This window comes from Argiope bruennichi, chromosome 4, assembly GCF_947563725.1.
Source record: "Argiope bruennichi chromosome 4, qqArgBrue1.1, whole genome shotgun sequence".
Lineage (NCBI taxonomy): Eukaryota > Metazoa > Arthropoda > Arachnida > Araneae > Araneidae > Argiope > Argiope bruennichi.
This window is the reverse complement of record NC_079154.1, coordinates 107,670,696-107,698,616: the sequence shown is the minus strand read 5'-3', so window position 1 is coordinate 107,698,616 and position 27,921 is coordinate 107,670,696. Positions and strand designations below refer to the sequence as shown.

The following is a 27,921-nucleotide window of genomic DNA, read 5'->3' as shown; positions in this document are numbered from 1 at the left end:
AAACCAAGACAATGGGTTGAAGATGTCATAGTTTTTTTTAACTAATTCATTGGACTTCTAAATGAAGAAGATGAAGCAATCCAAATATTACATGAATGGAATGATAATGTATGTTAAATCAGATGAATTTACAAAGGCATTAAGGCTTTAAAAATTTTATTAATTCTTTGATTAAAAAGAAGTTCAATTCATCTTAAATTAAATTCAGTTAGAAAAGTGAAAATACATCTCCTTTTGCTTAGGTTAAGAACAGGTTTGTTATTCTTATCTCTGTATAACACTCAACCCTCCATTCTTTCGATTCTACAATGAGGCCACTTCATCTCCGGCAACACGACAATAACAAAACTTAAATGCGCTGTTTGTTTCAAGATCCCAAGTTTCACACTTTTCGAAGACTGTAAGTCGTCGAATACATCGACGACTTTCGACTTAAGGCAGAAAGCAAACAGATGAGCGGTTATAACGCTTCTTAATTCTAATAGTCTAAGTTCACCTTATAACTAAATGCAAACATCTTTCTTTTCTGATGCCCCCCCCCCTTCTTTTACGGAAATAAACGCCTTCTGGCGCATGTGCAAAAACGCACAGAGCGTTTCCGAATTCAAGAGTAAACAGTATTTTGACCTTATATATAAGATTATTCACTCCCAGAGTGTGTCAGAAATAAAAACAGTTTAGTTCAAAAATTGTTTATTATAGTGAGGTAATTATTCGCCTAATTTGTATAATCGTTTCATCTCCACTGATTTCAGAATTATAGAGGAATTAAAATTGTAACCTCCCAGTATTTCATCTCCCTTTGAGACGGATGATCCACGTGAAAATTTGTCAGGGATTTTCACTTTCCGTACAAAATATATCTATCCTAATTCAGATATGGAAATTTTAAAATGAAGAATGGTTTAGAGTTCTTGGAACCGTGATCGGAAAAGATAAATCTAAGAAAATATATTTTTAAATGACTTCTAAATTAATATGAATTGAGAATAGCAAGGAAATAATAATTGGAATAAAAATAATAGAAATATTAACGATGGGAGAATAAAGAAATGTTTAAAAATAGAATGGAAAACTGAGAGTTCTCTTCTCAACTTTCTTGTATGCTTTTTACTCATCACGTAAGCTAAAAATTTATTTAAGCAGTGTCCAATTAAACCATACAGATGAATGCGAAGAAAATTGTAAAAGAAAAGCGAAATTAAGTGTCCACTATTTTTTTTTTTTTTTTTTTTTTTTTTCTTTTTGCATATGATGTTATGCAAAGAGAAAATATTGTGATCTTCAGAAAATTCGAATTCCAGATTTTGAAGAATTTCAACTTTTCAGATCGCCCTGAATATGAAAATCGTATTTTCGGAATTATGTCTGTCTGTCTGTGAAAACAATATTTCAAAACTCCTTTGAGTTAAACATATGAAATTTAGTAAGAAGGCTTAAAGTCGAATTTGGAGATTTCCTTACATCTTATACGAAATCTATTCAGATGAACTATTTTTGTCCCGATACAAGTGAAAATGTTAACTAAGTAAGTGAAAAACTATGTAAATAAAAATTGATAAATCGATTTAGCGTTTATAATGTAGATTTATATCGAATTTAGCAACAAATCCATCAAATATTCTAACATTTGTCGGTCTGCATATAAAAGCATTAACTCAAAATCAAAATTGCTTATTAAATGAAATTTGATATGTGATCCTGTGACTACTATAATAGTCTAGGATAAATTTTGGTTTTTCTATCGATCTGAAGAACAAAAATAAAAAATACATATTTGATATTGATGCATTCGGATACTTGTGCATTAATCATCAAATATCCCAAAAGATTCAGTAAAAATACTAAATTCAAGATAAATATTGATATTTTTTAAATTTTATTCGCTAATGCATGCATTGAATAAACAAGCATTGGATTTCTTTTCAAAGAAATACATACTCTCATATGTGGCACTCAGAAAATAAAAATCTGAGCACTTTGCCATTCTTGGTTGTGCCAAAGAGTGTAGAAGGGGATTAAATTTTTATTAAAGACTATACGATTAAGCTTTATGGAGACCACTTTCGTTGATTTATTGATTTCTATTTTTTGTTGATTTCGTAATTTCAACGCTTTCTTGTAATTCTTTTGGAAATTCCATGTTTTCTTGATTCAAGTGACCAATCATCCTGTATTATATATTATAAAATATAAAGAATGCGTATGATATTTTTAATCAAGCTGAATAAAACTCCAATGCTAGAACATCTTTTTAAATATGTAAATTATGTGTATAGTTTCTTAATGTTTCAACAAAAATAATTGGAAATGTGATAACCCCCCCATTGACGAATTTAATCTTTAATCCATCATTAGTAGCAAGCAGAAAATACAGATCTACAATCTCATAATATGTATAAAAATAACATAGCCAATTTCATTTTTCATTTTCGCAGTTCTTTCCAGAATCATATTAAATATAGCCGATTAGTTCCTTCAATACGAACTTCCATTGACTGTTTTTTCAGTTTTGTCTAAAATTTACATATTTGAGTGATCTTTATTTTATCTGTGCACTACAGCTTTTGATGAGTGTTACATCTGTTATAAATAAAAGCTTCTAATACAATCCAGTGGACTCTGAGATTATTAACCCTTTGACTACTAACCTGGCCTATATATCCCCCATGTAATTAAAATCCGTTTCAAAGAGTTATTGCAATCATTTCTCAACAATATATAATAAAAATAACATCTTTTTCTCAAACACTCAAATAGACGAAACCCCAGAACATTATTTTTCTAATTCAAGGAAATGTAAAACATCTTAAAAATTTCAGGAAACCTTTGACCATTTCAATGCTTCTATCCATATTTACTTTATGCATGGGAAAATGATAATTCATTTTCATTCTAACTATAATAGTTTTCTTAAATATGTAATGAAGCATGCTTCTTTGTACCTCTTAAATAATTTACCTTGCACACCATGCATTCCTACTAAAAGACTATCTGACCGACTTCAGTTAAGAATTATCATTAGTCTTAATTTATTTGGTAGGAATGTCATTAAGTTGAAGGAGCATGTATGCTTCCAAATTCTTTCATTGCGATCAGAACAGAATGTTACATATTTATGAATGAGAACGTAGTAATTATATCGCATGGCACAACTTCAGTTCATTATTAAATGAATGCAAGTTAGAATTAAATTAAGATAAACAACCATATCAATAATATACCTTAAGGATAAAATTCTCTTTCTTCGTTAAGCATTTAATCCCTAAGATATATCCATGATATAATTGTTTTGTTTATTTATCTCGGAATTCGAAAGTCACTGTAAGTCTGAATGAATTTATAATTGATTTCATTCTTCCATATGAAATAAATAATCTCTTTCAATCTTTTGGGATTTCATCCATTTCAGATTCGGGGAAAATAAGTAAACATTTTGAAATGTAAATAATTTTCTCTGTGTTTAATTTTCTTTAATTAAAATGATAAGGAAAATTTCAGATAAGTTACATCTTGTGTCTTTTCTAACTAATAAAATATCATTATAAATTGATATAAATTGTTATTTCTAATATACATTCAGTAGATATAACTACACGCGGTTGTATATTTTGCCATCAAAATCATTTGAATCATTTATGTGAGAACTTGAAAGCTCAGAATAAGAGAGAAAAATGGCTACGTGAAAGAAGATGCCTGTAATGAAAATTGCTTTGTTGAAAACTGCAATGGCGCCGTCTGTTCTTTTTGTAATGGTAAACATGCCCATGTATTGTGTTATAAATAAGAAAACTCTAAGAGGCAAAAGGGTGAGGGCGAATCAACAAAAAAACAAAAAAAGAGAAAAATTTGAATGAGGTTGCATCTACTTCTTCGAATCACATGGCGAAAAATCTGAACAACTGGTAAGATCTTTTTCGGTCTGAATTATAAAAGTATAATTGCTTTTGTTCCATTGTTAGTTAATAACTACAAAAATAACTGGGTAAGCTACAAATGATTTGAAATTACTCCCATTTTAATGAATCAATTTTGATATTGAAAAAAGTCTATACGGAATAAAAGTTAATATCAGAATAACAATAATAATATATTAATTTTTATCTCATGCCTAGTATTTATCATAAAGTCAACACTTAAAAATTTATCATAATATTATGTGCTAAGTTTGATCTAAAGGAACGATGACACTAGATGACGGCTTGCTTTGAACAGCTGTTATCCGTCTTCCAAATCATTCTTCTTTAATGCAAGCTACGATAAAAGTAATAAGTTTCTTAATCATTTGAACTGATACAACATCTGTGTTATCGTCTTTTTTTCTTCGCGCGTCGCATATTAAAGCTAATCAAGCTTAAATCTAACTTAAATCATGTTTGCAGCAAGGAGAGAAGAGTTTTGGAATTCATGGGAAGGAAAATAGCTGTCATTATAATACAATCACGAAGTGCATCTGATAAAAACATGGTAAAAACGAAAATCAATAAAAATTCATCAGAAATCGATACAATAAAAATTTTAAAAAATTAAGCAACTTCCAAAAATCATTGAAGATTTTATAAATGCTTCTAAATTTTGTTATTTCCGTTCAGACAACTATTTTAATTGCATTTTAAGATACAATATTATCTTTTGCTTCTTTTATTATAGATTAAATTTTAAAGAGAAAAAAAACGAATTCTGGTGAATTTTAATTTATAAAAATTTTTATTTTATCAAAAAATGTACCAAAAATATATTTGACAAAAATTTGAAATCTTCGAGGAAAAAAGTACAAAACTCATTAATTCAAAACAATTTATATGTTTTTCAAATAAAAAATGTAAATTACATGTTTTGCAAATTTTTTTGGCAATTTTTATTTAAAAATATTAATTTTATCGTGTTTACAAGAACATAAAACTGAAAGTTCAACAAAATATTTCTAAACTTAATTTTTTAAGACTGCAAAGGCTAATGAAGAATTTGGGATGAATTTTTAAATTATTTTTTTGGATATGAAAATATTTCTTGCAAGTAAAAATGCAAAATGCATTATGTGCTTTAAATAAACATAATGTTTCATCCAAATTTTACATGTATCATGTATGCGATTTTTAATTAAATACTTACATCCATAATTGTTTTTAGTACTGCGTCATCATGCTACCATTCTGAACACCACATTTCGCTCAAACATTTGATTTCGCAGACTCTAATCATGGGGCTATTTTTAAGGTACTGAAATCATTAAATTATGCTTCAGTCTAATAATTATACAAGTGTTTTCTATTCTTAAACGATCTGCCCCTATCTCAAAATGCATGGTAATTTTAAAGTAATTGAACCTGACATGAAGAGATTATTAAAATTTAAAGCTAACAGCATTTATCATTTACTTTTATCATTTCATTTTTAAAGATTACAGCCATTGCAGCTTATTTATATTTTATTTCTCTTTCTTTCGTTAGTGATAATTTATAGTGTTTTGTCTTTCAACTTTGATACTATTTTGCATGTTTTCTAATTACATACATTATTATGTTTTTCTTTTGAAAAAAAATAAAATTTTAAATTCAGATTGTCCTTAATAAATGGCACTTTCACGATTGAAAAGTGTAAAGTAAATTTGTATTAACTATTAATTGAAATCAGAGTTTCTAAAACTTGAAAATAAATTTTGCTTCTTATAGAAATGCAAGTCAAATATGAAAATTCTTTTATTTTCCTAGTTGAATTTCTTCATGATCTATCCAAATTTGCTAAAATATAAACCTATTTCCTTTTTAAAAAATTTCTTACAACCTGCAAATTATGCTATAAACAATATTATCAGAAAGACTGCATACCTCCCCATCCATTTCATAAATACTAAAATTCATCATGTCCTCAAAGTCATGATCGTGATTATGCAAACTTTACCCAGGATTTTTATTCCATCATCTTGTCTCATATACCTGGTGATTACCATTCGATTTTCTGTCATAATGATTTCTGAGAACAATCTTTGCGCCAGGCCCAATTAGTTTGTCGTTGCATTCCAAATATCTCGAGGCAATTGAATAATTCACAAATTGGACAGATAAATTTTCCTTTGACATTTATACTGACAAAGGTATTGGATTGGAAATTCATTTAGGAATAAAGCTTCATATATTATTAATATGACTTTAAGATATTCGCTTTTTACTGTCTCATATACGCAGCATAGAGATAGTACTGTAATCTTCAAAAAATTCGATCTCGAATTTTGACAATTTTTTTTTTTTTTTTTTTTTGACGAATCCTCATATTTTAGACCCAATGAATTTAAAAAAATTGAAAATGTCTGTATGTATGTCTATCTGTGACAAAGATAACTCAGAAACGTTTTGAAATTTGGTTTTCAAAAATGGTTGAAATTTGGTATACGGTAATCTGTAAATTTGGTGCAAACACCAAATTTGCAGATTTCTATCAAATTTGAGAAGTTTGTTCAGAAGTCCGTCAGTAAATCATAATAAAATGAAGAGAGTCAAACAGATGAAATTCAGACTCAGATTTCACATCTATAGAGTAGGCACCTGTCACATTTTGAGCCAAATTCAATCATAGATTGTGTAAAGAATTTGACCCGAAAATTGCCAGAAGATAGATGTCAGCACCGTATTGGTGTAGATCAAAAATATGATGACATCACACCGGTAGTGCATTTATTTGGCAGACGGAGATTTTTTTTTCGGCGGGAGTCAGCGTGGTGTTGTGCAGTGTGATGATGTGTGGTGTTAGGAGGTGTTGAAAGTAAAAGGCATTGATGCCTGGTGATGGTGTTCTATCTTGTGGATTAAGATAATGGTAGTGGGAATGGATTTACAAATATTGTAATGTATGAATTTCCTTTTGTGTATATGGTGTGAATATTTTTTTATGTTATGTGTTTTATGTTGTGTGTTTTGTCCGACTGTGATGTTATAAATAAACAAATTTAAAAGACAAATTTGGCCTATTCACTAGGCAGTATTTTCATGACATCACAGTTGACTTTCTATCGGTGTGTACTCTTAAAAACATGTAAACGCAATAATTCAAGAACGGAATGACAAATATATCAAATTTTGTATAAGATATGTGTGATTACAAGTGCAGTTTTTTCCAACATTTTACTTCATTCAGATTAGAAGAATGTGTCTAAAATACAAATTCCATTTTTGGATACTGTATCGAATTGTATGAGTGAGGAAAGAACCTGGGACCTTGTGGTTCGCATCCAAGTAACATGGCCACAAGACATAAGCAATTGCTCGTACAGCGTAGCTGTTAACTGGCTTATAAACTTTCATCACAATACTATTACTGCAAGCCAGGGATTAATCGCCAAAGTGACAAGATAGGTTCAGTAAAAGGGCTAAATTCACAGTACAAGTTAATGTTTCATAATTATTGTACACCAATGTCATGTAAGGCGTTCTCTGACATGATACGTTTATTATAGGGTATGTGGGAAAAAATTTTTCAACTCCCACTGGTTGAAATATTAAAGCACAACTGCCAGCTAATCCGGAGAAAAAAGTCTTCAAACATTGCGCCATAGCTTATGTAATGTTAAATAATCTCTCGGGATCAGCAGCAGAGCTGCACAGGTAGAAGTTGCGTGCCTGCCAAATGGATGATCTGGCTTCAATTCTGCTAATGTTTATAACTGCTTTTGAAAGAAAATAAAAAAAGTTACGATTATTTGTTATAATTAATAATTATGCTGAAGAACCTTTATGATAAATAAATTATAGTAGAAACCATATTTTTTTTTTATTTTTAGGTATATACTTAAAATTATTTTTTAATTAATGAATTAAACATTAATTTTTTATTTAGGTAAATATATAAAAAATAGCTTGGCAATAAATAATAATTATAGTTATTAGTATTATTAAAATAGTCAGTTATTGGAATTATTATTATTATTGGAATTATTTAAATTATTAAAATAGTCAGTAGGTATAAAATTTCTTTCTAAATATATTAAACCGTTTGGAACCACATTTGCAATAAAGAACAGGTGTTAAGCTGTATAATTCGTAGGGAAATTATACAAAATTTAAAATTTGATTTGCAGCAGATCTTCTAAAGAAACTGGTCATGTGCGAGCACATACACCTTTTAGTAATTGAGCAAAATGTCACAAACTGTTTTGATTCAAATGTTTTTATCACAATTATAATTATTATTCTTTTAAATAATTAAAATTCTCTTAAATTCAAAAAAAAACATCTAAAATTTATGAATGATAAAAATACACAAATTCTTTCAAGACGAAAATAATCACACTTATTATTTATTTCCAATAAAATATAAATTCGATGTTGGGTACTATTAAAGCATGCCGGGAATTAATCGCCAAAAAAGTCGCCAAGCATTACATGACAGATTCAGTAAAAATGCTAAATTCACGCCAGAAGTTACTATTTCGTAACTATAGTACATAAATGCAATGTAAGGCGTTCTCTGACATGACAAGTTTATTAGAAAGTATGCGAGAAAGCTTTGGAGAGACCACTCCCTCTGATTTCTATAATTCATTTATAAGTAAGTAAAATGTCAAAATTGTACAAATTATTCTGCTTTAAATCTCATCTACTTTAGAAATATCCATCACACGTCTTAAGATTATGCAATATATATAAGAATCACACTACTTCACTTTCAGCTTTTGTTCCAGAATCTTACTAAATAAATCTAATGACTCAGATTCAATTTCTCTTCAAACACAATTTCTGGGAACAATTCCAATGCCGCAATTCAATTAGTTTCCCATTACGTTCGCCTATATTATGAGGCACTTGAATAATTCACAAACTAGACAGAAGAGCTTTCCATTGTAATTTAATAGAGAGTGAGAAGAAAGATGTTTACCACACACATCTATGCTCTTTGTAGAACTTGAAAAGTCTTGCAAATTCCTTCGTCTAGAAATCTTTTAAACTGTTTCTTTGTTTCAGAAAGAATTTCTACCGTTATCTTCTGTAGTCTTTCGTTTGCTTTGCGAAGTTCTGGTGTTAAATTTTATTTGTTTAATGTTCGGTTTATTTAATGATTAAGTAGGTTCCCGGCTTTGATTCCGTAATTTTAAACGAATTAATTATTCTTAGAGGTTAATTATCGTTAAGTGACTTTTGAGTTTACTCTAACAGTAAAGTGATGCTATTTTAACTTAAAAGTCTTTGCTCCGGATTTTGAAAAACTATGCCTTCTATCGTATTGATTAGAGAATGTTGGATAATTAATTTTGCGCTGAAAGGTTAACACGTGCGCTGCCATGATTTACATTTATTATTCAGATCATATATCTAATTAGATTATCCATTCTTTGATATCACTTAACATGAGTATATAAGGTGCCATCTAATTAGATAGTAGTTTAAATTAGAGCTAATTAGATTATTAGTCACGAGGTGGTAAACGTGTTACAATTAATAAAATAGTGATTGAGAAGAACTTGAAATTTTGAAATCTAAAACTTTATTGCATATTTTGTAATAAATATTTTTGTGTAGTATTAACTCATTAGTGAACTGTAGTAAGGGAAGAGTCCATTAAAAGTGAAATCTTTAGAGAATATTTTTAACGATTAATCATTTAAATATTGTAAATAAAAAGCACCAGAAAAATGAATGGGTATTTTGGACGTCTTTTTTTTTCTTCAGCACTATTAAAATAAAAAAATTTCACTCAAGATTACAACTGTAATGGCAAGATCACGTATGAAATTTTATTCATTTATGCCATTGCGTTTTTGGGTTGTCGCTTTACATGCTTGTGAAAATAAAAACTGACAGACGATCAACCCCTTCATGCATCTATTTTTACATCTGACATCTATAAAGGCTTCAGATTTTAAATCTGTGCGCCAAATTTTATCCAAACAGCTTCTACTTTTTGGGTTATAGTGTTCACTTGTACTGGGTTATAGTGTTCACTTGTACTTGATCAATGGATAGACACACTGTTTTTAAATAGTTTTTTTTTTCAAACTTTGAAAGAAATCTAAAACAAATTTCATCCATCTATCTCAAAGAGTTTTCGAGTTATCATGTTCACAGACAGACAGGCGTACGGATGATAAACCACTCAATGAAATTCCTAATTTGTTTTGGACTCAGAAAGATCTGAAGCATAAAGATTCATCAAAATCTTGAAATGGTATTTTTAATTAATATTAGAATTTCCTTTTGTAATATTAAAAGAAAAAATAGGAAAAATATCTTTAAATTAAGGCAACGAAAACAAAAATGTCTCTATTTGCAGAAAATCGATATCTGATAAACAGTAGAAATTCGTTCATTAAATTACATTTTTAATACAAATTTTTATTATTAATTTTTGTTTTACTTCGAAACAGGATTTTATGATAAAACTTTATATGAAATCTTAATATAAAAATATCGTTTTTATTTAACTTATATAAAAGTTTTGATACATTTATTCTAAGAATATACGCTCCTTGTTACGAAAAAAATTGGACATTTTTTTTGCTATTTTAAAAATAATGTTTCTCTCTCTAGCCTTTTTTTTTTTTTTTTTTTTGAAAAAATTGCTTTGAATACATGAAAATTTTATACACCATTTCTTTAATATTTCGTGATTTATTCACAGAATATTTCTGACGTCTGCTACATTTTTAAGCAAGTAAATAGATTAGCTGCCTTCATTCTGTAATGGCTAAAGAAATATTATTATAAAAATCAGAATTTGGATTAGATGCATTTACGTACATTTTTAAAGCAACGCTAAATCTTTTTGGGAAGGAACTCGCAATTTTTTACCTCAATCAGATGAAGTGAACATAAGACAGAAGACGCCTCATCCCCTTCTCTAAGTTTTAGCACCACGCCGGCAAGAAGATATATGATACCACCTGATTTAACATGTGTAGCGGTTTGGGATGCACGAGGATAGAACTTGGGACCTTGTGGTTCTCAGCCCAGTAACATAACCCCGATATTGCTCGGGTAGCGTAGCTGTTAACTGGCTTATAAGCTATTTACTACAGACTCTCCCACCAGTGAGTCGGAGGTGAAACGAACGATATGACTGTAGAGTGGGGATGTATTTATTGGCTGTTGAGTATAATGCGCCTGTATCCATTTGAGTAGCGCCAAGCGTTATGGCGAGCGTGTGTGGGTGAGTGGTTGCTGTGTCAAGTGAGTCTGACGGCTTTGGTTGCGGATAGATGGCGCCACAACAGTTGTACGAAGATTGTAAATTCATCGTCCGATGTCACCAATGTAGCGGATTGAGATGAGCGAGGATAGAACCTGGGACCTTGTGGTTCGCAGCCCAGTAACATAACCACGATACAAAAGCAATTGCTCTGGTAGCGTAGTTGTTAACTGGCTTATAAGCTTTCACCACACATGCACTGGACTCACCTACATGGTGGTTTCATGGTGGAACCGTCTTGAAGCCGAGTTCTTACCGTGCTATATCTATATCAAATCGAAAAGGGGCCAATCGGAGGTGTGGTCTTAAGTATTAAGTCCTTACACTTAACACCACACCATATATTATTAAGGAGGACCATGTGGCCACCATGGTCCTCCTTTAAAAAAATTAGAAATCCTACCACGCAGAAAATACTTTAAAAATATTGAATAATACTTATTGAAAATCGTAATAAAATTTAGATGTATCAATAATATGATTTTGTACATTTAATATTGCGAGTAGTTAGATAACCTGGTAAGTCTCAGCTTCGGAATCGAGGGCTACTCTTTCAGCATCTGATTCCACTGAAAGATTCTTATGCAATAATTATGAAATAAAAATATTCGCAAGAGCATTGCATGTTAAATCCAATCGTAGAGTTGTAAATGCGAGTGATGCATTACTTGTTGGCTGATATAATGAGGTGTGAAAGTTTATAAAAACTCAGTATGCACTCAGGTGTCATTCTCGACATCTGACTACAATTCAAAATTATAAAATTTATTTCTGCAATCCCTTCATGTAGATTCAAATTGGGATATTAGCATTATTTTATATTTTACCTCGTATATTCTCAGAATGGGATATCAATCTAAAAAATGTAACAAGATTGAATTACTCAGATGCTCCTCTTATGTCACCTAGAAGAAATTATGAAATTTCCATTCACCCAGATAGCATGATAATTTGAAGCTACATAATAGACAAGCTTCCAGACTAGTTTGAAGTTAATATGATTCGAATACATATAAATTCATTATTAATATTGCTGAACTATTTATTGCTTATAATCTATAGAATAATATTCAGAGAATTCAAATTATAATGATTCAATGAAATTATCTTACGCTGACAATGCACTATATTATCATATTAAATATTTTATGAATAGGATCGGAAATGCAGATGACTTTAAGCAGGATTTTTAATTTCTGATAAATTATAAAAAGGTATCGAGACAAAAGAATTGTGATAAATTAAAAAATATTTCCCATAAATAGAAAAAAATTTGTATTTATTTCAATTTTCTTAGCAAAGTAATTTTGAGCTATCAATTAAATTCCTATCGATAAGATTAGAAACTTTTGAAATAAAGGAAACTTGGGAAATATTTCATACATTCTAAGAATAAGAATAAATTGATTCATGCTAATCTATTACTTTACGGATTAATTTTTGATATCGACTCAAAGACATAAGGAATACTCATGTCTAAAATTCCTATATTTAGCATACCTGCAAACATAATAATTCATCAGAAAGATATGAAACTTTTTGCAAGATTTAATAAAGAAATATAACAATAAAAAAATTAGTTGCAAATAATGTATAATGTGACAGAAAATTGAAATTTTTCGGAAATAGGTATTGAAATCCTGTCCGACAATCTGTATATTTCCGTTGACAATACATTATTTTAATACTTTTAGAATTAATTACTTTACTATTCATTACCTTTTAATTACTAAATAATCATTAATGAAATCAAATTTTATTTGTTGATAGTGACGTCATCTAATAGTGAGTCCGAAATCAATATTCGATCGATCTCAGAATTCAGAAACGTAGAAAATGACTGAAATAAAAAGTTTTTTCTATTTATTGCGCGCATAATAATAAAGTCAAAAACATTTTTCGTAGTTATTATTGTATGTGTCTTTTCAAAAAAATACTAGAATTCATTTGTACACTTCAAACTAAAACTATCTTAAAGCCTTGGAGCTCAGATATGTATCGCATGATTTTCGAATTCTGAGGTAAATTTCAGTTTATTAAGTCCTTTAAATATATTAATAGAAGTAGTAAATAATATTATATCTCATATTCACATGATAAATTTTTATTAAGTTCATGAAAAAATCTATGTCATATTTTTATATTACTGAAGTAACAATGATACATGTTACAAACCTAATTACACTCTCAATGGAGCGACAGATTTTTCCATGAATAAATTTCTTCAAAAAAATTTCAAATTTCTGTAAATTTCTAATTTTTTATCCAACTAACGCTTCCGATTTTTGAATTATCATAATTTTATAGAGACCCCAAAGACATGACTCCAAAAATATTATCTTTTTTTTCTTTTTTTGGTTTTAAAAATATATTAAACTTAAAAAAATATAAAGGTCAAACGTTTTTATGTTTGTTTTCCGTTTGCATACTCTGTGTAAGAGAAAGAAACTTGTTATTCAAAATTACTTATATTATCACTTCATTTTAAAATAGCAGAATTTAAATAACAATTTTATAAACATCAGTAATAATTCTTCAATGTTTATGTACACCATATACCATTAAGAGAGCATAAATAATTTAACAAATGTACATGACTTTCACATCCAATGGAATAATAAATCGGAAATCATTATAATCATGCTAACAATAAACCCTTTTATTGGGTATTTGTAGTGCGTCTGTGAAGTGGAACACAAATGACGTTACTGTATTTCTCATAAAGAAATAAATAGTAAATATTAGAAACATTGTATTGCCATAAATGCTTATTTTGTTTGGAGTTATGAATGAGTTAATCTTCATATTTATTTTATAGTTAACAAAGCAAACACCATTAATGTTTCTGTTTGAAGGGGCATTAGAAAAATACCAGATAACTTGTATAAGAGAAAAAAATCATGCGCCTCTTGTCAATACTTACATTAATATTCGCGTGCTTAACCAAACATAACACTATTAAATATAGGGATTCAATTCAAAATATAGATTTTTATAAAATACAAGAACATTTTTTTGCAAATAGTGAAAAAAATATAATGTTTTCGTCAATTTGTAAGTTAAACATTAACAAAGAATTAGCATAGTTAATTATTTTAGTGACAATTTAAATACATGTTAAAGAAATGTTTTTTTGCACTCTTACAAATGTTTTGTATAGTATTTGTATAGTATAGTTTTGTATAGTATAGTACCCATATCAAAATTCATTGCAGTTTTGTGCTCATGGTACTCATGATTCAAAAGTGCAAAATATTTATTGAGCTTTCCTGAATCGAGTATATACTTTCATTTTAAATTTCGAAAATGTTTTGTCTCTAAGATAGGAGGAGTCCATTTGGGTGACAAAGCCTAATTATCATAAAACAGGCTTAAATTTTTTTCCATTTATAGACAAAATGCTCATAATTTTATCAAATCTAATAACTTAAATCGATTCAGTTTCTAAAATTTTTTTAGTCAAATACATATGTTTACACAACTTAAATAGTCCGTACGAATAAAAAGAATTTTGAATCTAATAACACAGTATCATTCCAGTAATTCGACACTATACTAATAGGGATCCTCTTAGAATCCTATGTTTTAAATTAGGTAATCAGGTAGCGTTTAAATGTAAAATTTTCACTGTATATGGACTTTATTGACCCTTGCGCATCATAAACGGTAAGATTTCGAATTATAATTTATAACAATTAATATATACCTCTAGGACCAAATGCAAACATAGAAAAAGACTTCATTCAAAGAATTTAGCATTCCTCTTGAAACACGGGGATGGCGAAAAACAGTCGAACATTGATGATATATCTAGTGATCATGAACCTTCACATGAAATAAAACATGGCAAAATCAGACCAGTATTTAGAGTTTGAGCAAATGATCTTCTAATTCTCCTAATTATATTATTTATATTAGAGAATATAATTGGGGAAATCGTGCCAAACTTTGACGTTAGTGGTTCTGTCAAACTTTTATTTTGCGATATCTCTCAAAAATAAACGTCAGGAGTTAATTGGGAAAAATTATTGATATTTATAAGCATAATAAGCATTAAAATAGAAATAGACAAAAGCAGTACAATGATTAAGTATGGAGAATTCTGTCGTGATTTTTATCCAATAAAAATTTACAATAAAGTAGTGTTTTTGAGATATCTCTTGAAAATGAAGGAGAAACAGATTATTGATAATATATTTAAATATCCTTGATCTAAAAAGTTGTCCGTTTGGATAAGTGGTTAAGTGTGAGAAACTGATTTGTCGGCTTTCTCATTATTTTAAATGCATGAATAGTATAATTCCCGGTATAATTCTGGGACATTTTGCAGCACTCAATGCATTAGGTAAAAGTTTTGCAATTAAAATGCGTTTCTTTAAATAAAATCCGATAAATCTAGTGATTCGATTATTTCGGCAGTACTCCGGTTTAATTTTTGACAGGCTACTTTATATTGGAAGCAAGAGAACGAATTTGTTAAGCTCTCAGAATTGCTTCAAAATAAATTTAAGCAATATGCTAAAGCGATGTTATTTTCTTTACATCTAGAACTAATGTATATACGTATTGAGTTTGATTATAAATAGAATGAATATTATGAAGGAAAGATATAACTAACTATTAACTAATATTAATCAACTAACTACCAGTTTGAAATTAATGTTATTGAAAAATTATAAGTAAATTCAATTCAAACTGTATACAATATTTGAACAAAAAGTAACAAACTGTATAAAAAAAAATATTATTACACACAAATTCCTCAAATGAATATTTCTGAAATTGTAATGTACACTTTTTTAAAAATTAGTGCTGAAATAAATACAAAATTTATGAAATATTTATTCATGAAGTGAAACAGCCTACCAAAAACCTAATGCTGAGAGAGAGAAATATCTACTGTTTTATTGTAATTACAAACAACTAGAATAATATACATTAAAAACCTAAGAAGAAAAAGACCAAAAAATATGTGGTTCTCTCAGCAGTAACCAGTCTCGAATGATAATTCGAATATAATTCGAAAAAATAGTTTATCGACACATTTTAAGTTTGTAATAACTAAAAGAGTCTTAAAAGATAACATTTTCCCGACCAAAAAACATTAAAATAAATAATAGAACAATTTACTAAGACTTATTGCCTAATTTTGTATGATTTGCAAAAACTATTAGCATAACATAACATAACAATTAATAATAGCATAACAATTAAAATATTTACATTATTCGTCTTTTTAAGGGCTAATTTAATGTCATACTACATAGCTCTTATCTCTTATAATCATGAGAAGCTAATTATATAAATTTTATTATATTCATGCCATCACACATAATCTACTTGAGTTTAAATATCATTAAATTATTCGAAATAACAATAATTTTAAAGAATTCCTTGAAACAGTAATTATCTTCCGTAATGAATTTAAATAGAAGGTAGATAGGAAATCGGACAACAAAGTTCTTACTGAAATAATAAATATTCAAATTTATAAGCAATTCAGCTTCTGAAAGTTTACATTTTTGAAGAAAAATTAAATTAAATCAAATGAATAATATTATAGGAGTTCTATAAAATTATATTAATATCATCTTATTAAAGATTTTACTTATTACAAATGTGCTTATAAACTATCATTATCTCTCATTTATTACTTTAGAAACATATTAAAAGTATGAAACCTAATAAATAAATGTCATATAATTCATCGATCTCTTTCTAAAAAATCCATAACTTTTATACCAAGTAATAAAAAAATTTAGAAAACAGATACAGTTTCTATTATTTATCTACAAAATTGCGAAAACTGTAATATCTAAAAGTTCCAATTGAACAAAAACATTTAAACAAAACTCAATTTAGAAAATACAGATTAAACTCCATTAGCGAATTAGATACCATTAATTCCACTCAGCCCTTCTATAATACAGCATTCTGATAATACGGTTTTAGAATTCCAAAACTTAACAAACAAGCACATTTTTCAAAATTCACACATTCAAAAAACACAAACTTTTTCGCCATACTTTTTAAAAGTTGCTAAATATTGTAATTTCACTTAATACGGTCTGAAGGTAATGCCGTTGCTTTAACCGTTCAATAAAAGTTACTGTGAATTTACCATTCCATAAAAGTTGCGAATGTAAAAATATCACACTTAATTATAATAAACTTTAAAAAGTGAAAAATAATCAATAAATAACTTACCATTTTGCAGGGATTCATTTCTTCTGAATCTTTCCAAGCAATCTTCAGGCGATGCATGAATAAATGGATCATCAGGTCCAAGTTGAATTAGGTTTTGTCCACTGTGCAGCATATTTATGATTAAGATTTTCAGTAAATTACAAAGTCTTTAGAAGTGCACCGATACCATCTTTATAGAAACGATATATAAAATACTTTCAATCGATGAATTTATTTCATTTTTTTCAAAAGTTGATTAAATCTGAAATCTTCTTTCAGTTTAAATTAATTATTACAATTAAAGTACTTCACACAATTTCTTTACAAAATAACAAGGAATGAAATTTTACTATTGCTAGGCAAAAGAAACTATCGTCAATGAAATAAAGAAAATCATCATATTTTTTTAACTTAACAAATTCTGTCTATAAAAGACTCTCTAAAAAAGTTTATCTTCTGCATTTCAAATATATTGTCATCATGAATTACGTAATAATGCAGTAGACGTTCCTTCAATTCAAACACAATTTGTATGATAAACTCTTCATATCTTTCATATTATAATATGCATTATATATTTCGAAAATGAAAAGATAGATATATTTTAATCTTTTTAAAAGTTATCAATAAAAACCAATCTCTTCTGATAATTTTAAAGTTACTTTTTTCATTCCTGGAACTTTCTTCAGCTTTCTATTAAATTGATTTCTTTCAGAATGGGGAATCGACTAATTATAATTTAAAATATCCAGATTTCAAAGCTAAAAATGTATCGATTATTCGTAAGAGTAATATTGAAAAACCAAAGAATGCATGAAAAGAAATCAAAATAGATAAATTGCAAGAAAATAAAAAGTTTTCTAAAAGTTTTCTTACTAAATAAAATTAATAACTGGCTTATATTTCGTTCTGACAAACAGTAAAACAAATATTTCTTTCACAAACATCTTTTCAAAACTTGAGCAATATGCTTCCACCATTCATTTCACCCTCACCATCGTTCTCTTACATCTGTTGCTCCGGCGGATGCTTTCAGGGTGCTGTTAGGACGCAACTAGCGCAGGTGATGCTGCTCCTAGCGAATGACTTCTAGTTGCCGGTTGGCGCGCTTTTTCACAAAATGCCGCGAATCATGTGGGAGGAAAAGAAGCGAGAGCGCATGCGCCATTGTTTCATACTCTTCTGTTACTTTTCATTAGGAAAGCTGCTCAAGTGAAAAGCTTCGTGGGAGTTATACATATTGGTTTGAGAGGAGGAGATAATACCGGCGAGGATTTCCACTTTGAGATAAGATTGTTATTGATGATAAGTTGGAGCAACAGGTGATCGAATGATCTCAAGAAGTCTACATGCGTTTAGAATTCAATATTTTGAAAGATTAGAATCTGTATAAATATTTCTCGTTCGCGGCCCTCAGGAGGATTGCGTTAGCGAGAGGGGTAAATAGTATTATAGTATGAATCGTGAATGAAATAAAGCACAATAAAAAATATTGGATTAAGGATTTATACTATTGTAATAAATATCAGAAAAGGAAACATGTTTACGAGACAAATTTTGTGAATCATAGAGCTAAATGACATCTATCTAAATCATTGAAATGAATTTTCAAATCGTTAAGAAGGTAATTTCTGTATGATAATCATTCAAATACTTAACTATACTTTGTTTTTGGTCATATTTTTCATCATATCACGAAACTGAATGGCATTTAATTACGTAGCACCAAGTCAAAAACATATATATATATATATTTTAATTAAAGGGTTGAATATTCATTTTCCAAAAATTAATAAACAGCATTTGATTTTAAACTTTGTTGTATTTTGAATTTATTATAAAGCATTTAATGAAGTGGATTAGTTACATTTATGACACACAAATTTTTTAAAACAAAAACTGTGCACAACATTAATTTGGTATCTATTTAATATAATAATTGTTTCAAAGCGTTACCTGATTAAAAATTGATAAAAATTATTGGATCTTTCTATAAATCATGCTAAAGACTGATTCTGTGTTCGTCTTTTGATAATGATAATGAATTTCTGATTTCTGATAATGTTAATAATAATAATAATAATTGAAAAAGCAAGAAGGAAAGTAAACCTAGAACAAATTTATAAAGTAAAAATGGTTCTGGTTATTCATTTTATAGCGAAATTCTTAAGTGATTTAAGAAATATTTGCATTAATTGTATCATTTTAAAACTTTATCTCAATATTAATTACAGTTAAATACCCTTAAGGTACTATTTTTCCTTTTATTAAGAATTTTTAAGTATTTTCTAAAATTTTGTATTATTATTATTATTATTACCGTTATTCGAAAGTAAAATTTAGTATTTTTATACATCTGCAATGTAAATCTTTCTAAATGTTAGACAATAGAATTTTCAACTAAATACTCTGAAACACAATTGAACATCTACTATATAAAATTAAACTTCGACACATTTCTTGAAATTACTTTCATTAATTTTATATATACTATTTTTCATTATATATTTATATAAATTACTTTTCATTAATATTTATGTAAATTACTTTTCATTAACAATATTTACGAGATGAATATTTTGAGAAATGTGTGAACTAAGACATAACAACATAAAAAGTAATAGCTTTGATTAGAAATACCAGAATGAGATGCAGATTCTGATTATTTCAGAGAAGAAAGTGGAATTCTAATATTCTAGGGGCTCAGTCTAATTCATAGAGAAAGAAAAATTCATTTTAATCAGCATCTGTACTAACCACAAAGAAAAGATTAAAAGCAATTTTTTTTCTTTTATACACATGAATAAGAGACGATTAGAGATTATACACTTTTCCTATGTTCTTAACCAGTACTATTTCTAAAATTGAAGTACTTACCTAATGATTGCCTTTTTGCAATCGGGATGCTTGGGGAAGGTTTTTATGGTTTAATTATAAGCAAAAAACAAATTAGGTGTATCTGTTTCCCCTGCAAGCCATATGCAAAAGCAATCTAAAGTCATATATTAGAACAAAACCTATTTGAGATGATGAGTACTTTAATGACGCTTTGACCTACTGAATTTTTACATATTTATGAAATTTTGACTCTGGAATCTAGCTTAGCTCATAAGCCTAGAGATAAATTTATTGTATTCATAACATTAAACCAATAATGAAAGCTCAATCTTCCCGATATTTTAAGAAATAAGAAGCAAATAAAAAAAATTACCAATATGTAAGTTTATGCTAAACCAAAAAGGATTAGAACCACCGCCAGGTGACGATTAGGGATTGCAATACCGGTATACCGGGATACCGAATACCGGTTATTTGAGCCATTTGTGCAATTTTGTAAGACCGGTATTCACAAGTTTAAATACCGGTTTTTCGGTATTAACTAGAAATTTTTAAAATTTCTCCACTAAATGTTCAGGTATCGCGAACATAGCAAAATAGTACGCGTTTTTGTTTTTATGTCTCCATAACGGGCGAAATTAATTAGCTAAATAACGGCTTAATTAATTGCTTAAATCTAAATTAGCGAAATATGGATTATCCCTGAAAGAAAATATTGTATCCTTAACGACTGATGGAGCAACAATTATGAAAAAAGTTGGAAAGTTGATTGGTGCACATCAGCAGTTGTGCTATGCACATGGAATTCAATTAGGAGTAATAGATGTATTATATCAAAAAAATAAAGAACAGAAGAATCCAAATACTGTGGATATAGAAATTTCGGATTCCAACTTTGAAAAGAGTAAGAGTGAGAGTGATATTGACAATGAAGATAATGACAATGTAATTGCTGAAGAAGATATCGCTAATGAGGATGAAATATTAACCTATCAAGAATTGCTTCCTATACTTTATAAAGTTCGAAAAATTGTTAAGATATTTAAACGTTCCCCTATCAAAAGGATATTTTACTAAAATATATACTAACTGAAAATAAAACAGAATATATGTTAATATTAGATTCTAAAACACGTTGGAATAGTTTACTCCTAATGATGGGACGATTTTTGAAACTGAAAAGTCCAATCCAAAAAGCAATAATCGACTTAAACCTGTAAATTAATTTTTCAGATAGTGAATTCGACTTAATATCCAGAACTATATCAGCTCTACTTCCAATAAAACTAACTATTGAGGCATTGTGTCGGAGAGATTCTAATTTATTAACAGCTAATGCAACAATAATAATTTCATGTTGCAGTCACTGAAAGAACAGCGCACACCACTATCTGAAGAATTATATATTACATTGAAAAATCGCGCAGAAGAAAGGCATACGGAACTAGAAAATGTCTTACGGTATTTACATAATTATAATGATTTTAAAAATGAAAATGAAAAAGAAGAAAAGAAAATAACCAATTCAAATCTGATTAAGTTTAGAGTAAATTTTCTTAAAATTTTTTACCCACAACCCTATCTACGTTCAGAAGAATTCGTTTCAATTATCGAAGATTATGATGTCACTACTGTCGATAGTGAAAAGGAATTATCTCTTGAACAAAAATTAGAATTAGCGATAAATAAAAAAATTTCAACGAACCAAAATACAATACAGAAATCAGCTATATCCAAAACCATCCGACGAGAAATCGATTTATTTGAAGATGAGGGATTTAGAGGTAAATACTTGGAAAAAGTATATTGCGCTTTGCTAACAGTACCACCAACTAGCGTAGATGCCGAAAGAGCGTTTTCGACAGCTGGTAATTTTTACACAAAATTACTTTTCAGGCTTAATGACAGTACAATTGATGCATTATGTCTTTTAAGATCACATTTCAGAAAGTTGTAATAGTACCCCAGACGGAATAGTGATATTGACACTTTTTTGGTGATTTAAATAAATAAGATGTTTCTTTACTTTTTTGTGATTATATACTGTTATAATTTATAAGTTACAAATTATTTTTTGTGATATTTACACTCTCTAACAAAACTGGCAAATAAAACAAAGAAACACCTGTGTTTTCTTTCTTTTTCTAAAATTTCTAATACCGGTATTGAACTTTTGGTCCGGTATTGCAATCCCTAGTGACGATAAAATACAACAAAAATTCCAATTACATTCATATAATAAACCATTATCGATGTATTTTATGTGCGTTGTAAAACTAATAATAAAAGCTTAAATATATTAGTAATTTATTTTATCTATTTCTGATTCCTAAAGTAAACTGTGATAACATGATTAATTTAATATCATGAATACCATAAATTTTCTCGATGTTTATACAAGACAGAAAAAAGAAATTCATTTCCATATTTCCCATTCATAATTTCAACTAGAAGATTAAAAACTAACAATATCAGATTATAATCTGATAAAAATGGAGTGCTGAAAAAATGAAAAAATATATCATTTATCTGTTCATGAAATTTTCTGTCTAATAAATCACCGGAGGGAGTTGTCTTCAGGAACTTGGAGAACTGCCACCATGTCGTCTGTAAAAGCAGCACATGAGATTAAAAAAATCTAACTTTTTTGCAATCGAAATGGTTTTGTTTTCAATTTTGATGAAATAAATAGGGATGGAAAAGATTTTTTTGCATTTTTAAGAATTTTTCTGCAAATTTCAAGGATCGTAGAAATGTATAGATCTTTGTAATTTAATATAAGATTTTCACCAGCCTCTTTTAAAACTTAACAACTCAAAAAACTTATAAAGCTTTAATTAGTAAATATAATGTATTAATTCTAATTAGTTTGCATAAATTTTTCATGTACCATAAAATGAATTTACTTAAGGTAACTATTCTTATAATGTATTTTTCTTAATCGTACTTATTTTATATCTTTTTCTTAATCTATTCTATTTTACAATCCATTTTTACTCTGTAGTTCATCTTCTGCCAAGTTAATTTGATCAATATTAGAGACTTTCTACCAGTAGAGTATGAAACATATAAGATAAAATAACTCAAAAGGAACAAGAATTTTTGAAAGAGTAATTAGGTAAAATAAAATTCGAAATCAGAATAAGAAAAAAGTAGAATCAGTTAGGATAACTTGGAATGAATTTTGCTGAAGCTATCATTGTTTTCAAAATGGCAACATTAAATTAAGAAAAGAAAACTTTAATTTATTATGAGTGCTTTTAATAAAATTACTTCCTGTTATATAATAAATTATTTCAGATATATAAAAAAAATATACTTTTGTTACTTTAAAACATGTGCCGCAAACATCCTGTGATGATAATAATTAGAGGCATTTAAGAATATTATCCAGTTTTACCAAAAAAATGCAAAAATGAAAATTGATGGATGTATATTATACATACAAACAATACATAAACAATTTACCATAAATATAGCCGAGGTACTGAACAAACAATGAAAATCACAAAAGCTTTGGTAATTTCTCTGGAAACAGTTGTAACTGAATTAAATGAATATAAAAAAAATACCATCAAACAACACTATAAAAATAGGGGGGGGGGAGTTTTCTCATTTTCTTCCTGAGTCCGTCAACTTAAGTACACCCATTTCACTAAGGCTGCATGAATACGCTCCATAATCTAATCACCCGTTCCCAATTGCCTTGTCAGGCATTATATTTTATAATAATACGATAATGAAATAAATACTGATGCATTATTTTTCAATCGTCAGTTAATGAATGATGAGTAAGATTTATTGCAGTCCTACAATTTTAGTATAAGAACTACAAGCCAAATTTCATTTACATAGTTCGCTGTGCAGAGTTATTGTGTTCCATTTCCTCAAGATCAGTCAAATACCTAATTATAATTTGAAAACTACTTCTTTTTCAGCTCAGATGACTCTAAAGCTTAGAGCAACAAAATCTCAGGCGTTATTTTTTTTTTATTTCAATACATTTTTAATCTTGGCTAATATAATGCTGCATTCCATTTTTTTTGTTGTTGTTGTTGTTGTTGTTGTTGTTCAAATATATTATCTGTGCTAAAATCAATTTTTTTTCAAATGATACAATAACGTGTTTACTTATTCTGTGGTAAAAGAAATATTCATGTATTAATTTAATGCAAGAATTTGTTTATAACGTTGATGATATCTGACTGCTCAAGAAAAGGATCAGTTGGTCAATAAGTCTCATAAATTGTTTAATAATTGCGACAGAACCTATTCTGTATTAAATCCGGCTTTTAAGAAATATATATAAGAAAAATAGATAGAAAATTTAAAAGTCACAATTGATTAAGAATTTGATTTGATTTTCTCCAGTAACTACTTCGGATACCGGAAAACTCTTTTGACTACAGTTTCTTTATAAAAGTTAATTTAATTACAGAAAGTTGGCTTCTAAATTAAATATGGAGAGACACGCAACTACAGTAGTTATACTGTTTGAAGTTTACTGTTAAATATCAAGAGAAACTTTTCGTTCATACAGATAAAACATTTAAGACAGATTTCAAGACTATCTGTGGGTAACAAAGCTTGTGACATTTATTACGAATCATTTTAAAAGAGCTAATTTTCTAAATGAAATTATAGTCAAAGAGATAATTATGCATCAGCATATTAATTTCATATAGATATTGAAGTTGCAGTTAATCTCAAAACTTTTGGCAAATATTTTTAAGGCTGGTTTGTCAATTATGTTTTGAAGAAGTAAAGCCCATGTTTAATTAAATTGCGCCATAATATTTTTAAGAGTAAATATTATGGTGTAAGAGTAAATATTATGTCATAATATTTTTAAGATTGGGATCTTTCAGTTCATTAAATCCCAAAAATAGGCAAATATGAAAAATGGAATCTTTTCCGATAATGGAATAAATTATTTTGTAAAATTCTTCTTAATTCAAAGAGAGACCAGAAATTGATCCGTTGATTGTGGCATCATAGTTCTAAAACTAATTTGGCTAAACTGTGCCAGAATGTTTTTAAAAGGAGTTTATTTTCAGTTCTTTTGGCGAAATGAAATGGACGAACATGAAAACTGAAATTATTCTGGCTGTGAAAGTAAAATAGTTTTGTTAACTTCTAATTCAGAATTAAAAAAAATATTTTGGCACCAAATGTCTTTTCATTTGAAAAAGTGGAAGCGATTTAATGAAAATTCATTCTGAAAGTAATGGATTTGTCCTGTTGATTTATGTACTTTCATTTTTTTATTCTATTTTTATAGATATTTTCTCCTGAACTTATTTAGAAATTAAATCAATAAAAGCAAATAATAATAAATAGGGCGATTATTTAATGTGATATGTGCAATGGAAATGAATGTACTGAAACCTTCCCATATTATTCTTGACTTAATATGAATCAATATTCTTTTTTAAAGGAATTTATGAATAATTGTTTAAACTATCGGTTAAGTAATTATTACAACGCAATTATTTTCGCGTTATTCTGAATATTTCGCACTTGTGTAATCGACAGGAGTAATATCTCACATCGTATTTAGCCCAACCCAATGATGACTTTACCAAATGACCACTGCCATGGCAACTGTATTGACCATCAAATGGCTGTTGATCAATGGAGCCTAAATTATATTCCTAAAGAGCTGTTTCCCATATAACAGTATTGCAGATTATCTCTTAATTCCCTAATACTTTTTCTCTCTTAGAAATTGTTGGTGTAACAATTGTTAAATTCTGAATTTTCAGTTCTTCATAGAATGAAAAATTAAATGAGTAGTAGTAGTAAAAAAATAGTAGAAAAATTTAAATCTGTAAAATTCTGAATATTTTGAGATAACCTTTTGAATAAATCTCCATTAACCTTCATATTACTCTAAAAAAAGTTTGTTAAATCTCGCTGATTGAAGAATTCAAATAACCAGAAATTTAAGTATCTAAATTTTCAATAATTCGGTAAATATATTTTGAAATAACAATTGAATGACTGAAATCGATTTTGCACCTTTATTTGATGAATCGTGTAACTATTTTGTAAACTTTTGGAAAATTTATAATAAAGTTATAAATTTCCTCGTCTAGAATAATTTTTTTAAGTGATTGACGAAATGTCAATAGCAGATAAACCAAAAGACAATTCTTTCAGTATTCTGAAGACAATCTTTACTAATGAGTTGAGCCTTAAAAATCATTTTATTTTTATTTATACGTGATCTTCAAAGAATATTTTATATTTTTATGATATTCTTAATGATTTTTGCGTTCACTAAAACGGTAAAAGTCTTATTAATGAAAGAGAAAAATAGTTCACGATTACAATGTAAAACATAGTTACATGATTTAAGGAAACATTTGATAAAGGTAGAGTAGCCGCCATTTTATTTGCAAATAAATATTCATTTTAAGTCTTAATAATCCTCATGGAATAAATTATAATGCATTTTATATACAAAATAATGATCTATATGATTTATTGAAAAAAGGAAGCATGCAATCCTAAAGGAACATTTATTTATCCAGAAAATTGTTAATTGTCTTAAAATCGATTTAAAATAATATCAGCTCTGATTAGGGTTAGATAAAATAAATGCCTAACTAAACTGAATTTATTAAATGGGAAAGTTAATTGTAAATCTTTAAAAAAAATTAAAGAAAACCACTCAAAAAATCAAAGAGATAAAAAGAAATGTATTTGCAATATTTCTGCTTTCTGCAGCTTCTTCTTTTGCAATCTTCTAGCAAAGGAAATGAACCAGAGAAGAAGAAAATTTACATTCTTCCTTCCTAAGGAAATGAGCCATAAATGGAGCACATTTGCTATCTTCCTGGAATGGAAATGAACCAGAAAATGATGGTAACCAAATGTTTACTTTTGCCTTATTATGTTACAGAAAAGCATATGTAAGAATTATAAAAACAGTAACATTATTAAAAGTGACAAATTTTTGCGATAAGATTGTATTTTATCAATCATAATTTCTAAAAGAATTTGAAAAATTCCATAGAAGTTAAATTTAAAAACACTGAATTTAAATTCTAATTTGCAGTATCCTAAATAATTCTTATCAACAGCAATTTTCATTTCATTCTTTATATAAGATTTTAACCTCTTTTCATGTTTAATTTAACTAGAAATAAATTATTTTAACAAAATGTATAAATTTGTTTGCCATTTTCTAAGATTGAAAGATTTTCCTTTCATAAAATATTTCATACAGATTATGAGACAACTATGTTTTAATGGCATAAATTTATTTTTAAAATTAGTAAATATTTTCATTATACTTAGTTTTAAAAAATATATGACATACATATTTAAATCAAAAAAAAATTATTTTTTCGTCCATTTTCTGAAAATAAAAATCAATTTCTTAACTGAACAATGAAATCGAAATCTTTTTATCTAATTTATTGAAATCTAAATCGAAGTCTGAAGCTATGAAATTCTCAATTTTCTATATCCTACCTTGGATGAAGAGACTGAATGTCACAACAGATAATCCAAATTCTTTCAAATCCTTACATATATTTTCGATTAACAATATTATGTGCATTAAATAATCGCACAAATCAAGAAGTAAATCATTCAATCTAATTATAATAATTTCATAATTAGAAGATAAATTTTTGAATGAAAAATCAAAACGTATTGTTTTTAAATATGCCGTTGTTTTCTATAATTTCATGTTTGCTACTATTATTAGCA

General features: G+C 28.0%; 1 protein-coding gene across 1 annotated transcript in view; it reads right to left on the bottom strand.

The window, feature by feature from the left end:
- LOC129966150 (corticotropin-releasing factor receptor 2-like) overlaps positions 1-17,610 on the bottom strand; it is a 236,546-nt gene extending 218,936 nt beyond the window's left edge. The window contains exon 1 of the mRNA XM_056080542.1: positions 17,383-17,610. Coding sequence (XP_055936517.1) covers positions 17,383-17,494 — 112 coding nt within the window. The 5' untranslated portion in view covers positions 17,495-17,610. The remainder of the gene's footprint in view (positions 1-17,382) is intronic.
- Between the last annotated feature and the right edge of the window lie 10,311 nt (positions 17,611-27,921).